This window comes from Anolis carolinensis, chromosome 1, assembly GCF_035594765.1.
Source record: "Anolis carolinensis isolate JA03-04 chromosome 1, rAnoCar3.1.pri, whole genome shotgun sequence".
In the NCBI taxonomy this organism is placed as follows: domain Eukaryota; kingdom Metazoa; phylum Chordata; class Lepidosauria; order Squamata; family Dactyloidae; genus Anolis; species Anolis carolinensis.
The window spans coordinates 50342307-50363291 of record NC_085841.1 but is presented as its reverse complement, the minus strand read 5'-3'; the positions used below and the strand labels follow the sequence as shown (position 1 = coordinate 50363291).

The following is a 20985-nucleotide window of genomic DNA, read 5'->3' as shown; positions in this document are numbered from 1 at the left end:
AGGACATACACTTCTGCCCATGAAGAACTGTACCATCATTTTTAAAAATGAATTCATAAGTTCATGAGGGAAGGGTATTGTCACAAATCCTTGTTCATTTTGATTCTACTAAAAGTATATCTCCAAGTATCCCAGCACTTCACAGGACAGTGTGGGATGAGTTGGACCAACTGCAATATAACAGATCCAACTAGTGGGTGTCTATAATGCTGATACAACCACATGCTATTACCCCTCACAACTGATGTGTTTTCTGAAGGGAGTCAATCACATTCCCCCAGTAATCAAATTTATACTATCAATAGAAGTGCAGCCAGAGGAAAGGATATTTCACATCAGTGGTAGTTATTACACTTAAAGGCACAATGCTTGGGGCATGTCTCAGTGCTTGATCCAGGAATAAGTGAGTGTATTAGAGGAACATAGAACCACTAATAAAAAGTATATTTAAGTGTTTTCCTTTGCATCTGATTTAAGGGGTGGATATAGCTTGGCTTGTTACACAGACTGCAGAGATAACTAGCGTACTTGGCTGCCCAACAAAAGCGTCTTCAACCTGTCTCCTAATATCTACAGTAGATAACCAAGAAGAGGTCATAGAACCTGAGGAGGAAGAATCAGACGGAGCCAAATGTCTCCTCAAGCAGGAGGAAGAGAAGAAAGAAGGGGCAGTGGCTTTCCAGGTCTACAGAGTTTATTGGGTGGCTGTTGGCAGCTGCCTTGCAGTGTCCATACTACTCTCCTTGCTGCTAATGCAAGGTAAAGACTATGGCTTTGTTTTTTCCCTTTTGCTACTTTTCTGCTGTCACCCAGCATTCTGTTCAAATAGTTGTCTCACTTATAGGTATTCAGAAAATCTGTATCATTGTCAGGAAAAAAGAACCTGCAGGGAAGCATGAGTTCTCAGTTTTGGGGATTGCAAGATGATGAGTGGGATCTCTAGGAATCTCTAGATGCCAGTTCCAGCGCATTGTCTTTAGATATAACTTGGTCACCTGCTTGTCCAACCTTAATGGATTCTTTTCAATTGATGCAGTCTGATGACATGGACAGGATCCTTAGAGTGGTGAGGGCCACCACATGTATCCTCAATCCTTGCCCGCTGTGGCTAATCAAACAGGGGAGAGGGCGGGCTGGCAGAGTGGAGAACAATGGATTGCCAACATGCCTCAAGGAGGCTACAGTAAAACCAATTCTTAAAAAACCATCTCTAAACCCCTCCATGATGAACAACTACTGACCAGTTTCAAACTTCTCCTTTCTGAGCAAGGTTCTGGAATGTGCGGTGGCCTCGCAACTCCAGGGTTTCCTAGATGAAACAGATTATCTAGAGACCTATCGCAATCTGGCTTCAGGCCTCACTACGGGACTGAAATGACTTTGGTCGCCTTGGTAGATGATCTAAGCAGAGAGCTAGACAGGGGGAGTGTGTCCCTGTTGGTTCTTTTGGACCTCTCATCAACCATGGTATCCTCCTGGACCACCTCTCGGTACTGGAATTAGGGGGCACTGTCCTGCAGTGGCTACACTCATTCCTGGAGGGCCGGTTCCAGAAGGTGGTGCTGGGGGACTCCTGTTCTACCTCATGGCCTTTGTCTTGTGGGGTCCCTTAGGGTTCAGTATTGTCTCCTATGCTATTTAACATCTACATGAAACTGCTGGGAGAGATCATCCAGAGATTTGGGGTTTGGTGCCATCTGTACACAGATGACACCCAACCTTATTACTCCTTTCCACCAAAAGCCAAGTAAGCTGTCCTGACCCTGAACCGGTGCCTGTCAGCTGTGATGGACTGAATGAAGACAAACAAATTGAAATTGAATCCAGACAAGACAGAGGCATTCCTGGTCATTCGTAAGGCAGATCAGGGTATAGGGCTACAGCCTGTGTTAGACAGGGTAACACTACCCCTGAAGACACAGGTCTGCAGCTTGGGGGTCCTCCTGGACTCAGTGCTGACCCTGGAGGTCCAGATAATTGACGGTGGATGGGAGAGCCTTTGCACAGTTAAAGCTTGTACACTGGCTGTGCCCATACCTTGAAAAACCTGATCTGACATGCCTTGGTTATATCCTATTTAGACTTCTGCAATGTGCTGTACATGTGGCTGCCTCAGAAGAAAGTTCAGAAGCTCCAGTTGGTTCAATGGTCAGCAGCCAGATTACTTACAGGGGATGGTTACAGGGAAAGAGCTACCCCCCTGCTAAAACAACTGCACTGGCTATCAGTCAGCTTCCAAGCGCAATTCAAAGTGCTGGCCTTAACCTATAAAGCCCTAGATTACTCGGGTCCAGTCTACTTAAAAGACCGCATCTCCCTCTATGAATCTGCACAATTCCCGAGATCAACAGGAGAGGCCCTTCTCTCGATCCCACCACTGTTGCAAATACGGTTGGTGGGAACAAGAGAGGGCTTTTTCGGTGTTTGCTCTGCAGCTCTGGAACTCCCTTCCAAAAGACATCAGAATGGCCCCCTCCATACTAACTTTCAGGTGCCAGATAAAAACTTTTCTCTGGAATCAGGTCTTCAATGAAGAATAATACAAGAGAGATAGGTGCCATAGTAACATTTGGGTCAAACCTTTTTTGTGCAATACTTTTATGGACAAGTGGCAATTGGACGGATAATGGCTTCGGTTTATGTTTATTTAGTTTTAACTATACCTAAAGTGTTGAATATATTTTAATCTGTAACATATTCTATTAGGGTCTAACTGCTTTATTGTGTTTCAATTGTTATTTTTTAATTACAGTAGAGTCTCACTTATCCAAGCTAAACGGGCCGGCAGAAGCTTGGATAAGCGAATATCTTGGATAATAAGGAGAGATTAAGGAAAAGCCTATTAAACATCAAAATAGGTTATGATTTTACAAATTAAGCACCAAAACATCATGTTGTACAACAAATTTGACAGAAAAAGTAGTTCAATACGCAGTAATGTTATGTTGTAATTACTGTATTTACAAATTTAGCACCAAAATATCACGATATATTGAAAACATTGACTACAAAATGGCTTGCATAATCCAGAAGCTTGGATAAGCGAGGCTTGGATTAGTGAGACTCTACTGTATATCTACTTCTTTTATCCCAATATACCTTGTATGTTTTATACCTTGTTGTTAGCCACTTTGAATCCTCGATGGGGGAGAAAATCAGGATATAAATTAATAATAATAATAATAATAATAATAATAATAATAATAATAATAGGGATGTATCAGTGCTGCAGAGTGGATAGAGGAAAGTGCATTGAAAGAAGGGTGTCTATGCTTTTGTTCTCTTTCTCTGCAATTTGAAGCATTCATAGTGATAGCCCAGTATATTATCAAATAATATAGCAACAAGCTGCTTCATGTGACAATATTTGTTGTAGACACGTCAGAACCTCTATTTTCACATGAGAAGGAGCTAATCGCTTTGTGGAATATACGTATAGCCATTTGTAGGGCCATGGTGTAATGCATTTGCATATGGCTTCTTTCTCACATAAAAATTGATGAGAAAAGTTATCGATGGTTAATTTTCTAAACTTCTCATAGACCAAAGTGATTTTTTTTATTGGGAGAGGTAGAACTCCTCTGTTGAAGCAGCTCCACTGGCTGCCTGTTAGCTTCCGGGCACAATTCAAAGTGTTGGCTTTGGCCTACAAAACCTTAAACAGCTCTGGTCAAACTTACCTCTCAGAACGTATCTCCCCCTACAGCTGTCCCGCAGATTAAGATCTTCGAGTGAGGCCTTGTTCTCGGTCCTACTGCTGTCACAGGTGCAGTTGGCGGGGATGAGACAGGGCTTTTTCGGTGGTGGCTCCGCGGCTGTGGAACTCCTTGCCAAGGGAGATTAGGGAAGCCCCCTCACTCATATCTTTCAGGAATCAGCTGAAGACCTGGCTGTGGGATCAAGCATTTGGCCCACCCTAAGATATGATCTGATATGACCTGATGGATTAATATTAATTCGAACACAGACTGGCTCTGACTTTGGCTTGAAATTTCCCCTTTTGTAATGGTCACATGGTTTTAATTGTTTTGATTTGATTTGGATACCAGCTTTCATTTGTGTTTCATGTTTGGTTTTTCTACATGTTGTATTATATGTGGCATTTAATTCTACCATTGTGTAGGACCGCTCTGAGTCCCCCTGGGGGAGAAGAGCGGTATAAAAATTAAATAAATAAATAAATAAAATTCAATGTATGCATTTCTACAGGTTCTAGGAATGTTTCTGATTGGTGGCTATCAAACTGGATCTCTAGCCTACCTCCTGCAGGAAATGCCTCTATCAACAACACATCAACAACACAATCGGTTCTGCCCAATTTACAGCTGCTGCTCTTCTCCCCTGGGGGACTTGTGTACGTCAGTATAAGCTCTGAGGTGGACTGGGACTGGGGGACCACATCTGCCCGTGAAGGCACATGAATACATGGATTGTTCTAGCAGTTCCTTCATGAAGTCCTTTTTTGACATGAGCAAAAAGCTGTACCCTCACTGAAACAGGTGGCAAATTGCACATTGTCAAATAAAAGCTTAAAAGAAAGTGAGGATAAGTTAACAAATAATTTACCCAGATAATTTATTCAGGATAAATTCAGGAAATTGGAATTTTGGATTGAGGTGATTGGAACAATAAAATTTTTGGCAATGTGGGTCGGCATATAAAAACTTCCAGTGAGTTGTCACTGTGAGCCGCCCTATACCTATTAAACAGGTAAACCGTCAGCAAGATAAAATCATCATCACCACCATAATCATGCAAAAGAATAGTATTGTCCACCACCCTGAAAAAGAGTATATTTCATTAGGTATACAACTGTTTTGATACCATCAGGGGGAACAAATGAGAGCTGCTAACAATTATGAGTGTAATACATGGCCAACAGCTTCAAAAGTCTAGGTGAACAGCGCAGTTGGAAAGATGAAGGTTCCATCTTAGCAGCAGGCCCTCCCTCTCAAACTTTGAATGTTACTGATTTGGGAAAAGAGCTAGGAAAGGAGTCAGGGAAAGAGCCAACCCTCTGAAATGCCCAGCCTGACTAATCTTGTCTGTTTTTTCCCAGTTCTCCAGTCTTGGTCTCCAGCACTTCAAATGGCACTTCAGATGTGAAATTTTACTTGACTGTGTATGGTTGCATTGCTGGGGCAAATTCCATCTTCACCATCTTGAGAGCATTCCTCTTTGCCTATGGGAGCATCCATGCTGCTACTGTTATTCACAATCGGCTGCTTAGGCGGGTGGTGAAGGTAAAGTATTTCAGACAGAGATCCTATGGTTCCTGGAAGTTCTGTGTGGGCAGATGAGGTACATGGATGCATAAAAACAGCTTATGTTTTAGAGATATTTTAAAATTAGAAAAAAATAATTCAAGTCTTATATAACAACTAGGTTAACACTAAATACAAACAATAGAATTGCTGCCTTACAATGTTAATTTGTAAACTGATTCCACCAATTCAGTATTGTCTTACAGATAGTTTTTCCATCTAAATAACAAACCAATCAGATTGTATCTCGGATAAAACTATTTACACTCTGTCACGCAGATTTTAACATGTTATTTTCCCCTGGTGATAATAAACTGCCCTATTCAACTAATGGGCTGTTAGATCTTACTTCAGCATTTTAGCATTGAGAATTTTGTTTCTGTTTACTACTTCATTTTCTTGTGGTTAGGCTTTAGCCAAAAAAAGAGTAAAAAAAACTGGAAAGAAGAGAAATGTTCAGGACCTGTCAAATCTCTTTTTTCGAAACTTAACTTCCCATATTGTGGGTGGGAGGATGCAAGCCATGTCCTTTGAGTGTGTAATCGGAGTACAGTCCCCTGACGGGAGAGATTCCAGACCTTGGGGTGCACAAATATAATGCAGAAGAAAATAAAATTCTGAAATGCATGCAGTCCCTGAGATTAATTTCCAAATCCAATTATCTGAAATGGTCTACAAATTGTCCGCCTGTTTCTCATACTCTTTGTTTCTTCACTGCCAGGCCACAATGACTTTCTTTGACACCACGCCAACAGGCCGCATCCTTAACCGCTTCTCTTCAGACCTGTATTGTGTTGATGATACTCTGCCCTTTGTTCTCAACATCTTCCTGGCCAACATTTTTGGACTACTGGGCATGTTGGTGATGATCACTTACGGACTTCCTTGGATCGGCCTAGTTCTGCTGCCCTTGGCAGTCATCTACTATTCCATCCAACGCTATTACCGATGCACCTCCCGCGAGCTCAAGCGTCTTTATAGCCTCACCCTATCCCCTATCTACACTCATTTTTCAGAGACATTGACAGGGCTCAACACAATACGGGCAAGTAGGGCCACAGACAGGTAAGTTGTGTCTTTTAGCCAAGGAGGTATAAACCAGGGATGGATGCGTTAAAGGGCTATATTGTCCTTGCAGGGAATCCTGGGAATTACCCTCCACCTCCTCACATCCTAAATTATATTTCAGTTCTTCTGGGGGCAATTTTGCCATATTTTTAAAACTTTCTGAGTTGTTTTAGGCCCAGGAGATAACTCATTTCTCTAAACAGGAAGAAACTGGGAAATCAATTTCTACTGATAAAATGGCCTCTCATTGGCACCAAGAATTGGCCCCTATGGCTCTGTGTGGACGTTTATACACAGTAAACAAAATTATTCTTTCCCAAAAAAGAAATGGTAGCGGCTACAAAAATTGCGCTAGGGACTGTGTATGGCCTATGGGCTGCACTTTTTTAAATCTTTAAGCAAATATACACAGAAATGATTTTAGGTTTTGGCACTATGGCAGTTATTAAGAGACATCAAGAACCATAAGGCAAATTGTTCCTGAAATTAACCTCTGGGCTGCATCCAGTCTAGGTTTGAGACAGAGAACCAACTGCGACTAGAGCTGAATCAGCGTTGCCGTTTTGCTAGCAACACTGCCATGCAGTGGCTAGACATTCGACTGCAGATGATCGGAGTTGCTGTAGTTACTGCTATCGCAGGAATAGCAATCATCCAGCACCAGAGGAAACTTGGAAATCCAGGTGAGCCAAATGACAATACCCTGAAGGAGGTTGTAGCCATCTCTCCTTACTGATGTCTTTCATCCTTTCCCCTCACTCTCAAAGGTGCATCCTCGTTTTCTTTTTCCCTTCTGAGAATAGAGAGCTGAGAAGAAACTGAAAAGTAGTTTTCTAGATCCAGGACCTACTGTTAATATATTATTGTGATACGATATAATTATTACATAGAATAGGAAACCTATTTTCAATATGTCACAGTACATTTTTCTCTGTGTGTTCTTTTCTCTCTGCATGTTTTTGTTTTGTTTTTTACAAAAATAGAAGATAAGGCAGAGGAAAAGTGTGACCAAACTGAAGAGCAATTATCTGCTGCAATCTTTTAGTTGGAGGCAGGACTCTTCTCAAGCATCTCAATCAAGCTGGACGAGGCATGGGCAAACCCAGACTTATGGGCTGGATGCAGCCCCTTAGGCTCTTGCCTCCATCCCTGGCCGTGTGTCACAGCTCCGCCCCCAGCCCTCCTGGTCAAATGCGGCTGCGCAGAGCTCTCCCAAGAGCTTCGCGTAGCCATGTGTGAAACCCTCTCCCCCCTCCCACCAACTGCCCTTGGCCTCCGCCCTGCCAATCCTCAGCCTTCCCCCCCCCCCCAGACCTGGCTTAGCATACTCCCCCCTTACAAAAAAGTTTGCCCATGCCTGTACTAGGCCATACATTGGTGATAGTAGCAAAAGTAAAAGCAATATGTCTTACCTTGCATATCTGTGGTTTAGGCAAGTGATTCATGCACCAAGAATGGAAGAATAAATAGACACTACTACCCATTGTAAAAATGTTTTACAGTTACCTTGGTCCAAAGAGCATCATGCTGTCCATTACTTCCAAGGTGGACTTGCAATGCCTTGCATTCCTACCTCCTTTCTCATTTATTTCTTTTCCAGTCTTAGAAATGTGCAGCTGTCCCTCATATCCACAGTCTCGCTTCCATTTTGTTTTTTTCTTAATTGCAGTCTCTTTTTCCTTTCAGGTCTTGTGGGCCTGGCCCTTTCATATGCCCTATCAGTCACAAATTTACTGTCTGGACTCATTACCAGCTTCACTCAAACTGAAACCATGATGGTGAGTGTAGAACGAACAGAGGAATATGCCACAGAGATTCCCATAGAGCCTCAGGAGAAATTGATCCAGGTAAGGCTGTCGTCTTAGGACTCTTAAAGCCATGTTCATTAGGATATCAGACATGCTAATAGTGAATTCTATCCACATTTGTCATGAATTGTACTTGGACATTAGGCAGATTCATTTGGAGCCTTTCTTAGCATCATGGCCAAATATGTGCTAAATCGTTACCAACTTCCAATTGGAAGGCAATAAGTACTGCCACAGAAGGACAGCAGGATCTGCTCTACTTTCGCTAGTGTTTATGAGAATAGATAAAAGGGGGGGGGCTACAGTAGGGTACTGTGGGAGTTCTTGTCATTCACTGTTACTGTTTTTCTCTTCTTTCTTTAAGGTTAGACCTGACTGGCCAAGCCAGGGTCACATTGAATTCCAGCAAGTTGTCTTGGCCTATAGACCTGACTTACCCAATGCCCTTGATGGGGTAACCTTTACTATTTATCCTGGGGAGAAAGTAGGGATAGTTGGGCGCACTGGCTCTGGCAAATCCACTCTCTTTTTGGCCCTTTTCCGAATGGTGGAGCTGAAAGGTGGCCAAATCCTCCTGGACAATATTGACACCTGTTCTGTAGGCTTAAAGGAGCTGAGGTACGTCATGTTCAGCAGGCACTTTGACAACAACTTGGAACATTCAATGTAATTTACCCTATTTCATTGCATAATGATTGCACTTTCCTCCTCCATTTTGGGGGGGGGGGGGGTGGTTGATGATTATATGGTGAACAAAGCCCCATTTGAGGAGCTTCTTTTACTGCATAATAGTCAGTCTGAGGGCTCAGCCATAGGTGGGTGATGGTTCACACGCCCATATGGCTGCAACCCCAAAGGAAGCACCCACACAGGCGAGTGAACTAAGAGTGCAGCTATTATGTCCTATTTTGCCTTCCCCAAAAGGGGGTGCAACTGTTATGTGGTGGTGACTATTACGTGATGAAATATGGGTAATTAGAATATTTAGCAGTGGCATGACATCAGTGAAAATCCTTTTCTGCCTATTCTCTAGCCCTGCTTGTAGTGTGTTAAACTAGTAATTACTCAGCCTCTGAACAATGATGGTAATTGTCCCCAGTCTCTTACTCAGTAGCTTAAAAATCAGTTTAATGAGAACAGATAGAGGCTGTATGTTGATGTCAGCTATCTCTCAACTTACCTTTGTTTTACTCTAAACTTTGCCTTCTGGCAATCCTTCCTCTTTTAGGTCTAGATTGGCCATCATCCCTCAAGACCCATTTTTGTTCAGTGGGACAGTCCGCGAGAACCTGGATCCTCAGGGACAGCACACAGATAATGACTTGTACCAAGTCCTGCAGCAATGTCACCTGCAGGCAGTAATTAAACGGATGGGTGAGTCTAGTGTTTGGGGAAGAAAGGTTTATGTTTGATAGAGTTCTTATTAGAAATTTAATGGATTTATATGCTGATCAGTGTAATAAACAGGGCAGAAACCAGCAATATTCAGAGCAGTTGGACACCGGAGGAACCTACCATAGACTGGCATGGAGAACTTGTTTCCCAGAAAGCACTGCATTCCTTAAAGTGTAATTAGTCAGAGACTTCATGTTGTAGTGTTAAAGAAGACTATAGTTGAAAATGGGCAACCCACCTTTTTCTTTTATGCAATCCTCTTTTTCCTGCTTTGTTTAGCAGTCTTGCCAGAAGTCTTAACTATTCACTTAATAGAAGTCTTCTCCAGTATTCAATCATTCTGTCCATTTTAGATTCTCTCTCATTCCATACTATCTCTTTGTCAGAGATGTGAATTGCTACAAACTACCAGTCCCCTTTCTGTCACTCCAGCTCATGAACTAGTGCTGAGATGAAGGTCTAAAATGTACTTAAAAATTCAAAAATTAATTTCGGTCTCTTTCTTCATTCAGGTGGATTGGACTGTGAGCTGGGGGAGAGAGGAAAGAGTCTTTCTGTAGGACAAAGGCAGCTTGTTTGTTTGGCCAGAGCTCTCTTGACCCAGGCTAAAGTAAGTGCTATAATTTCAAAATGCAAGCCTGTATGTGGTAAAAATTTTGAATTTAGGATACCCTTGGTATGTTTGACTGGGGAGGATTTATACTGTAGCTTTTGGATAATCGTGGTATATTTCATAGGGAAGATAACATATCTCAGAGCTTGCTTGCTTGCACACATTCTAATAGGAAGATTACTTTGTTCAGGACTTTAATTTTGGCAAAAAGTGGTAGAGTCTCACTTATCCAACATTCTGGATTATCCAACGCATTTTTGTAGTCAATGTTTTCAATACATCGTGATATTTTGGTGCTAAATTCATAAATACAGTAATTACTACATAGCATTACTGCATATTGAACTACTTTTTCTGTCAAATTTGTTGTATAACATGATGTTTTGGTGCTTAATTTGTAAAATCATAACCTAATTTGATGTTTAATAGACTTTTCATTGATCCCTCCTTATTATCCAACATATTCGCTTATCCAACGTTCTGCTGGCCTGTTTATGTTGGATAAGTGAGACTCTACTGTAGTTTACATAATTAACTTACTCTGGATCTAATCTAACACTTTTCTCATAAAGTAAATAATCCTTTATAGAGTTTGCTACTACAGGGTGTCGTATATGGTGCTTCTAGCTTTGATTTGATAGCTGTGAAAGGTGATTAGATAAATGGGTAGAAAGCAGTTTCTGTCAGTGGGTTATTTGCTATGGCGGCTAAATGGAATATGGAATGGAGTATGGCATTGAAGACAAGGACCTTGGAACAAGAAACTTGGAGAAAGTGACTGCCTTCATGCCTTATTGGTTGGCTTAACAACTAAATTGACTTAAATGTTTTCTGTGAATATGAAAGACAGGATGAAGAACCTTTGTCCCTAAAGTGCCAGCCAACTTGGCCAATGGTATGAGACTTGTGGGAATGCTAATCCAGGCCAGCTGAAGGGCCATAGTTCATTCAACCAGTGCATTGGCCAAAAATCCTTTTTTTAAAAATCTGAATAAATCTTCTCTTTTTTTGTCTGAATCACAGATTCTGTGCATTGATGAGGCCACCGCAAGTGTGGATCAGAAGACAGACAGATTGCTCCAAGAGACCATTCGCCAGAGATTTGCAGATAAAACTGTGCTGACTATTGCTCACAGGTGTTTACTTTTGCTTTCATGTTCATTCTCATGACTCTCAAATGGCAACAATCATATCACTCAGCTAGTATAAATTATCTTCTCTCAGCTTTATTTTCTTCTGGCACTTACACTGCAAGTCTGTGAATGAAATGGCACTCATTGCTGTGCCAATTAGCACAAGAGTTGGGAACATTAGTGCACATGACTGCTGAACTACATATGCCTTTTATATAATCCAGCAGGGCTTTGGAATTATAGGAGAAAGATGTACAGATCCTGTCTTTATGTTCTGCTGTAAAATAAGGCAATGGGTTTTGAGTTTTTTTTAGATATTTGCCTTTTCTCCAAGCATCCTCTGACTATTCATGCTCTTGTTTGTTTTTGCCAGGTTGAACACAATCTTGGACTCAGACCGAGTACTGGTGATGCATGCTGGCAAGGTAGCAGAGCTCGATTCTCCCATCAGTCTCAGCCAGAAGCAGGACTCTTTATTTCAGCACCTCCTGCATAGTGGGCAACAATGATCCCACTGAAAAGACTAAAGAAGTTAGTACCATGTACCTGGAAGCCTTCCCTCTAACAACAGGGCTTTCCCCCCTGATATTTCCCTTCATCTTCAGGACAGTCATATATGTACTCCACATCCTGCTAAGGAGCCAGCAGAAGAAGATATGTACTCCCAAGTGTATGAACAGATATGTTTTTTTCAGATTGAGAAGTACATAATTATTTTACAGAGAATTAATGTCTTTTTCTAAGGGGTTTGTGATGTATGGTTTGAGGAATCTATTTCTTTTAAAAGATCAAGACTTTCTGAGTTGTCACTATGATCTACTACAGAATGAAAGCAGAGCTGCTGTCAAGATTTCCTTTCTAAACGGTGGTTGGCATTAAACTGGAAAACTCTGGACAACCTTTCCCAATAGTTTCATGTTGCACCGAATTGAGACAGAACTGTGAGGCACCCTACTGGCCAATGACCAGAATGAAACAGGAGTTGTCCAGTAACAATCAGTGCCTCCATGTTTTGTCCCAGACAGTTGCCTTAGAAAAATAACATATTCAATGGTAGTGGAAGCCATCCCATATCCAGTTCCCAGCATATCCAACAAGATGATCAAATCTGTCTGCATCTGATAACCACACCCAAAATTAGATTGAAATAGTTATAATTCATTTTAACTATGAAGCCTTGGAATTTAAATACTTCAGAACCTTATTCAAAAATGGCTGACTAAACTGTCCAGAAATCAATATGGTGGGATTTAGGGAGGGCTTTTGTAGGGAGCAAAGTCTCGCTGTGTTGGAACCCACCTGGACATCTTTATGACATCACTAAAGCATTTGTCTACATTTTTGAGCAGCGCAAACTAAAATATCGTTATTATCATGGAGAAGTATATCAGAGCAGATTCAAATAATTTTATCCATAACGTTGATGTCCCTACATTTTTTCAGTTTGGTCACAGGCCAGGGTATTTGACCCCCTCCCAAAATTACCACTAGAGGATTCTATACAAATACAATTCTCATCTGCCACCACTGCATCTTTGCCACCACTGCATCTTTGCCACCACCAATCTGGTATACGTTTTCAAATTGGGATCTAACATATGTTTCATTGGAAAGTATTCCACCTTGTTCCAAATGAGAATGGCATGTCTTGGTAACAAAATGTGCCAGCCCGAGTATTTCTATACATTGCTAGGTGTAGTGATATGCCCCATGGTAACAACCTGGAACACAGAGTTCACAATATATCCCATTCATCCTAGGTCACAAAAGAATACATGGAAGATCAGGATGAGCAGGAAAATCTTTGATACACAATTTTCTGTTTTTATGTACATGCAGATAATATTGAAGTGGAGAATAAAAGAAAAAAGCAAGGTACTATCACAGAAATTAGAAAGATGGCTGATTTTTGCACATTCTCCAGTCCCCAAACTAATCACACATTCTTCTAATACTCTGTGCAAAGAAATCTGTTTATAACTATCAGTCTCCTACTAAAATATGTCAGGTTTAATTGGAGCATGGAGAAACTTTCCTCAGTGCTTTTTTTGTAGCTAAACCCGTCTCAAAAAGAGGCCACATCAATGATCATGATAGCCCAACAATGAGAGGTAAAAGATGGACAAGATTTCCCAGTAAAGGCACTAGCCGTCAGTGTTAAGTAGCATCACAAATTAAGCACCTGTGACAGGAGCTCAATATAACAATATTAATTGAATTAAGGTGAAACTTGATGAAATTGCTAACTAGAAACTTGATACTGCTGCAACATAAGATCAAGCAAATGAGCTCAGAATTTTTCATCAAAAGCAGGGTGCACAGTAGATCTTGAGGCTAAAATTACAACTCAAAAACAAAGACAAAAGAAATCTAGTCCACAAATTAAGAGGCCTGAGAGAATATTTTGCAAGGGAATACTTGTGTCATAATAGTGCTAAATGTTCTGCTAGCTATATTTCTAGATACATACAAAACTGTTACATGGAGAATTACAAGCAGGTTTATATGCTGCCTTATGGCCTACAAATGCAAAATAAACACATGCTTCAAAATGGACAGAAGGTACAGGCCATAGAGGCTTTACAGCTGAGATTGGTTCCAAATAGTAAACTGCAAGAAGCTTTTAGTTTTCTAGAAGACAAGGTTGAGGTTTTGGACAACCACATGAAGATAAACTTGTGTTTTAGGATGACCTTGATAAGTGATGGTGGTGATATACTCCTGCAAATCTAGATGAGTAAAATATGGACTGTCACTGTACGGCCTTGTATGCTGACCTTCAAAGACAAGGAGACATCATGAACTTTATGAAACACCTTGGGAAAATATAAACTATAAACATGCTATGCGACTTGCAATATATTGAATTTAGAGGCTTACATGGGCAGAAATTGAGGCTGCAGGGTCCAACCTTCCATCCCTATTCTCTTCATCTCCCACTAAAAGTTAACTACATATTAGTTTCAGTTCCCATTTTCTTCTCAGTATTTTGTGGAAGAGATTATTGGGGTGTTCTGACACTTTACATCACTCTTTAAGGACTGCAGGATGAACATGCATGGTGTCAGGTGGGTGCAAAAAGGCCACATATCTTCAATTGACAAAATAATATGCATCTTTACACAATACATACAGCAAAAGGTGAAATAAAGTATTTGGGGATTCCCCTTAAAGACGCTGGTTATGAAAAGTGGGAAACTCCAAACCGCTACTTCTTGCCCCAAAGCTGCAGTGTGAAACCCTAGATGGCCCTGCTTCAAAAGAAGCAGAACTGTATTTAACAAATCAAGGAGATAAGTTTTCTTAGCCTAGAAGATAATTGGCAGTGACTGCTAAAGGGGAGAAGTAAATTAACAGGTGTGATTATTGGATGCATACCTGATGCAAACAAGTGCTTCTGTATGGACATTTTTAGATGACTACAGTGTGAAATGGGGATCCCTCTTCTATAAGCGGTTGTCTCCATCCAGGCAAAATTGCCTAAATCTATCAAGTTGGTGAAATATAATTACAGGCAGTCCCCAAGTTCTGAATAAAATAGGTTATTTTGGTTTGTTCTTAAGTTGTATTTGTATGTAACTTGGAATAGGTACATTTTTTAAAATGTAACTCCAGCCATACATACGTATACATATATATATATATGAAGGTAGGTAAAAAGATTTTGCCTCCTGTGTCATAAAAATATTATGAATGAACATATAACAGCAGAAGTTGCAACAGATCATAGCCTGAACTATCCTCTACACAAAACTACCATTCAACATAATCACCATCAATTTGTATATGTTTGTGCCGCTGTTAAACCCAGGCATCAACCCCATTTTGGAAAAATTCAGGGTCTTGCCTGACTCATGATTTTAAAGGTGCTTTAACGTCATTGGATCTAAAACCACATAGGCTGTAGGGTGGGTGAGGCACTACTGACAGTGGTTCTCCATGTTCCAAAAAATTCTACCAGATCAGCACAGGGGGTTATGACAACAGTGTTTTGGGACGCAAAGGGTGTTATTCTTGTTGATTTTTTGCAACATGGTGCCACAATCAACAGCAAAATCTATGTAATCACACTTAAGAAACCTAAGGAGGCATTAAGAAAGAAGAGACCACTAAGACATTTGTTCCATCTAGTTTCATCATGATAATGCATGCCCACACAAGTCATTTTTCACAACCCAGGCGATTGCAAAAATGAGCTGGTCAGTAGTGCCTCATCCACCCTATTGCCCCGATTTGGCCCTTTCTGACTTTTACCTGTGTGGACCTCTGAAGGACAACCTATGTGGTTTCAGATTCAATGACCTGAATGAGGTTAAAACAGCTTTTAAAATCATGGGTCAGGAAGGAAGACCCTGAATGTTTCCAAAATGGTTCTGATGCTTGGGCTAAACGATGACAGAAATCTTTTCATTCACCTCAACTTTTGGTCATCGTTTTGTGACTACTGAACATGCTCAGTGCATGTGATATTGTTGGGTGGATTTAAAAATAAAATATATTTTTGCAAACTTCAGTGTTATCCTGAGTCGTCTTCTCCTTCTTGTACCTTGGTGTCATTGTTGTTTTGGCTATATGAATAGGAATACACTTGGTGAAGAATGGAAACATTGGTGGATCTACACTGTCATATAATCCAGCTCAATGCAGACAATTTGTATTCTGAAACTGCATTATACGGCAGTATAGATCCAGCCAATAAATGTACAATGAACTCGGAATTAGATTTTCTACAATATCCTAATAGCCATGAATTTTCATACAGGTATTCCGGATTAAGGTATTATGTCATAGGTTGCTATCATATAAAGAAAATATATATACATTGTTCCCTCACTTATCGCGGAGGTTAGGTTCCAGGACCACCCACAATAAGTGAAAATCCGCAAAGTAGGGCTGCTATATATTTATACATTATTTTAGTAGTTATACACTATTTTAAGTCTTTATCAACCAATTGTATGTTAATGAATCACCTCCTTCTCCCATTGCCACTTGGGCTGATTTTCTCTCCCTTCGGCTTCTCCTTCCTCGGCCTGTAAATTTTAATTTTTTATGATTTATAATATTCTTTTAGTTTATTGAAAAACCGCAAAACAGTGAATCCGCAAAAGACAAACCACGAAGTAGTGAGGAAACACTGTATACACACACACACACACACACACACACACACACATATATATATATATATATAGAGAGAGAGAGAGAGAGAGAGACCGACCTCATATTCCACTTCCTGAATGTTGAGTTGTATCAACATGACTGCAATAAATTGAAGGAAAGTTAAAACTGAAAATAACCAGGGTGCATCTACAATTAATGCACTGCTTTAACTGCCATGCCTCAATGCTATGGAATCATAAAAGTTGTAGTTTTACTAAGTCTTTAGCCATATCTACTAGAGTGCTGGTGCCCCACCAAACTACAACTCCCAGAATTCCACATCAGAACCATAGCAAAGTGGTGTCAAATTGCATTAACTTTATGGTATAGATGCACTCTTGAATTCTCTTCTACTGACCCTTTTATAGCTGTGTGTGTCTGCCTGTCCACAATACACAAAATAAACAGCAGATGCATCCTAGAAAAAGGTTTCTAGCATTCTACAGAAGGTTCCATTTACTTTTGTTTTCTTATGTCTTACCTGATCTGGATGTTTCTTCTGTGAATTTTGAATAAACAAGTCACTGAAATATATTGAAATAAGTTGAACTGACCTTCCCTTTGTGTGTGCAATTCTACTCCATTTTCCCCCATGTTCTTTCTGATTTTGGCACCAAAGATTCTGTCAAATAAGTAAATTTAGGAGTACATCGACTTTGTTACATGAGGAATACCTGTACTTTAATTGCTCCCCCAGATATCTTCTTAATCACATTCAGCAACTACATTTGATTGGACCTTCTCTGCTATGGCACCTGATGCTAGGGCTGATGCCATTCCAGTGCCAAGTAAAAACATAGCTGTGGGGCATGATTAATTTTGTCTGACTTCGCATGTGAGTGGTTCCAAACTGTTTTGATATTTAATCTGTCTGAGGTGGTAGATGGTTTAAAATCCTTTACATTATTTTTGTTTTAAACCATTCATACTGATTTTATTGTATGCCACATCTAGATTCTTGGATATAGAGTGGAATATAAATATTGTAATACATAAATATATGTTTATTACCACATAATAGTTGGCACACACCCCTTATGAGTCCCAAAATGTTTTTTCCCTTTCCTCTCATAATTGTCGCAAGCAATTATAAACAAAACAAAAAATGGAGTTCTCCCTCCTCTCTTCCCCCTCAAAGACAGTTTAAACATGCAAGGACCTCTCTCTCCTTTTGGAGATAAGACAACTTTTTAACAAAAACCAGAAACTAGCAAACACAATACACCATTTTTTTTCATTGTGCAATAGTCATTTCAACAAAAAAAGGAGTTAAAAGGTGTGACTATTATGCAATGAATTACGGTATACTTCATGCAGAAGTCTCATGTTACGCTGACTTGCAAGTATTTTTAAATGTTAAAAAAATGAAAAAAATATTACTGCATGAAGTAAGATTGAAGTCAGAGCAGTAAATCATGTTTTTGATACTAGCTTCTATTAAGGTTTCTGTAAAACTGGCAGTAAGTTTTGTGTGGGATCACTACCTTCCCTGCACAAGGTGTGTTATAGGAGCCATGGTGGCAAGTTCTAGCTTGCAGGGACATGAGGGAAGCCTTCCAGCAGGGCGATAACATCTGGGCATCGTCTCTGTACACGGCCAGTTCTTTCACACCAGAAGCAACTTGCAGTATGTTCTCAAGTCGCTTCTGACACGATTAAAAAAAAAACAGGTGTGTTAAGAGAAAAAGGACTCATTCTGGTGGTTATATACACAGGCTACATGAATGAGCTCTTTAAAGGCCAGTAAGTTTGGGCCACTCCCGGTGGGCTGTAACTGGGTGTCTTTTGGGATATTCAGTGTTTCTCTTCTGTTTGCCGTTGATCTGGACAGAAGAGGTGAGAATCACCTCAAAGCAGAGCTTTCTCTCCCAATGTAGTGATTGGCAGATCAGAGAAATAGAGAGGTAAAATGTATTCTCATAAAGATTTTATAAGAAAAAGACAAAAATATCAATTAACTCTACACACACAATTTTGAGTGATGATATTTAGAACTATTTCTGGATTCACTTCCCATGAATTGTTCTATGATTGAGATATCTCTCTCACACACACACACATATGAGAGAAATCTTTAGCATTCTCTGGTGGTGTCTGTTTGCAGGAACAACATCTGCTATTAAAAGAATCATGACAAAACCTTTTGCCTAGAAAAATCTTAAGACAAATGGGTGGATGCCTGAGATTGCCCAGGCTGATCCATGAGCTCAGTTTAAAGTTGCAATTATCAACTGCAAGTGAGATCAAAGAAATCTTCTTCATTTGTCAGAGCTCCAAATCTTTGTACTAGGCTTGCGAAGGACCAAGAGGTTCAAAGTTTGATATACAATAGTTAACTAATAATTGTAAGAGCATCCCAAAGTAATAAACACCAGTATATGATAAATTATCCGTTGTTAATCCTAAAATGAAATGGAGAGTGCTTGGGATCATGAAGAGAGGATGAAATGATTTTAATGAAAGCCCTCGTGTCTTCTTAGGGATTGAACAAGTGGGGTCATGTAAAAAAATTGCAGTGTATCCTTGCTGTATGTGTTACCCAGGGGGTCTGGGGTGTGGAAGCTGTTGCGGTTAATATAGAAGCTTGTCCATCAAAGACACAGTAGCAACACATGAAAAGGAAATGTAAATGTACTCTTATTTTCACAGAGTTCAAAACAGCAAAATAAGCTTGTGGGATTGCATAAAAATAGTCCTTCAGAATAACAGAACTCACATAGTCTTTATATGCAATCATACCAACACAAATGGCATGGCTTCTCCAACTTCCATCCCCAGTGAGTGAGAGCAAGCTTCATGTATGCCAGTGGTTCTCAACCTGTGGGTCCCCAGATGTTTTGGCCTTTAACTCCCAGAATAGCTGATAAACTGGCTGGGATTTCTGGGAGTTGTAAGCTAAAACACCTGGGGATCCACAGGTTGAGAAATGCTTCTTTCTGGTCAAAATATAACAGTTTAAACCTCTAGTTTTAAAGCCTAGGGCAATCAGGACACCTTCAGCATCTTTAGACTGAGTAGAGAACAAGCAAAAACATAAATACAATTTCTGAAAGGCAGAAAAATATTTTATAATAAATGAAGTTGTCATAGCAGCACCTGTTTTAATATAGACACCGATCAACATATTTTATAGCCTGTTTAAGTAGTTCTGGCAAACAATAACTTTGCTGTAAAGGTCCAACTGTGAAATTACATCTTTCATATAACCAATATCACCTCAAACCTAAAACAATTACTTTTCTTTTTATGGGATTATCTTCACCAAAAGATCACCTTTTAACTCCAAATTATAACAATTTGGATACTCAACAGCATTAAATATGACTGGATTAAAGCTCTATAAAATCTTCTTGTCAAATCATCCTTCAGTTTTGCTTTAAGATGGACAGCTGTGTGGGGTTTGGAGTCTAGTTTTTATCCCAATTCCTTTGTGGACTGCCCCTGATGATGCCCAGAGACCTTCTCCATCAGCACTATCTATCACTTCTAGTTACCACTTTGACAGAGACACAAGAAGGTAGGTGGAAATGGTATGAAGGGCTTCCCAAGGTTCCCCATTTATATACCCGGGGGGGGGGGGGGGGGGGGAGGCGCGGCGCTTAAGAGGCTGCAATTTCTCTACCCTTGTTTTAGACTATAATTATTTAGAGTAGTTTCTGGCCTAGGAATTATTTTTAATTAAACTTTCTTGTAATACAGACGTTGATAACAAATCCAGTAGCAGCATTGCCGGGAAGTAGCACAGGCTGGTTAGCAGCCAGCTGCAACAAATCACTCTGACCAAGAGGTCATGAGTTCGAGGCCAGCCCGTGCCTGCATCTGACTCTGTCTCTGTTCTATGTTATGGCATTGAATGTTTGCCTTATATGTGTGCAATGTGATCCGCCCAGAGTCCCCTTCGGGGTGAAAAGGGGGAAATACAAACACTGCAAGTAAATAAATAAATAAATAGAATAAGGATGTAGCAGCAAGGTGTTCACATGAAGCAAAAAATGTAACCTGTTTCTAAGTTTGTATGGTTTAAAATGTTCGGTTATCTTCTATTATTGCATATCCGGTTATCTATTATTGCATATAAACGGTTCCGGCCCAGCTTATCTGTCCGAACGTGTCTCCCGCTACGACCCACCTCGAAGCTTAAGATCATCAGATGAGGCCCTGCTCACGGTCCCGTCAGCCTCACAGGTGCGGCTGGCGGGGACGAGAGACAGGGCCTTTTCAGTAGTGGCTCCCCGCCTATGGAACGCCCTCCCCATTGAAGTCAGGCAGGCTCACTCCCTCCTATCATTCCGTAGGAAGGTTAAAACTTGGTTGTGGGGCCAGGCTTTCAAATAAGAATCAGCAGCATTAATTACTATTATGTACGCTGGAACTCAATTGACAGACCCAGTCTTTTAAACTTGAACACGCCTATCTGTATTTTATAATGCGTTTTATGAATGTTTTATGTAAGTTAATTTTTAACTGATTTATAGTGTATTGTACAGGTTTTATGTGTGTGTTTTATGGTAAGCCGCCCTGAGTCCCCTGTTGGGTGAGAA

At 40.4% G+C, this 20985-nt stretch overlaps 1 protein-coding gene across 3 annotated transcripts in view; it reads left to right on the top strand.

Annotated features, from left to right (window-relative positions):
* Nucleotides 1–15794, top strand: part of abcc10 (ATP binding cassette subfamily C member 10) — a 36460-nt gene extending 20666 nt beyond the window's left edge. For 2 of the 3 annotated variants that reach the window (XM_016990616.2, XM_008125391.3), the window contains 11 exons: nucleotides 577–759; nucleotides 4210–4354; nucleotides 5060–5243; nucleotides 5986–6329; nucleotides 6846–7015; nucleotides 8019–8179; nucleotides 8505–8758; nucleotides 9369–9514; nucleotides 10048–10145; nucleotides 11172–11284; nucleotides 11655–15794. In XM_016990616.2, the coding sequence (XP_016846105.1) occupies nucleotides 577–759; nucleotides 4210–4354; nucleotides 5060–5243; nucleotides 5986–6329; nucleotides 6846–7015; nucleotides 8019–8179; nucleotides 8505–8758; nucleotides 9369–9514; nucleotides 10048–10145; nucleotides 11172–11284; nucleotides 11655–11790 (1934 nt within the window). In that variant the 3' untranslated portion in view covers nucleotides 11791–15794. Of the gene's footprint in view, nucleotides 1–576; nucleotides 760–4209; nucleotides 4355–5059; nucleotides 5244–5985; nucleotides 6330–6845; nucleotides 7016–8018; nucleotides 8180–8504; nucleotides 8759–9368; nucleotides 9515–10047; nucleotides 10146–11171; nucleotides 11285–11654 lie in introns of those variants that run through there. The other variant, XM_062974167.1, reaches the window with a different exon arrangement.
* Nucleotides 15795–20985: the final 5191 nt, after the last annotated feature.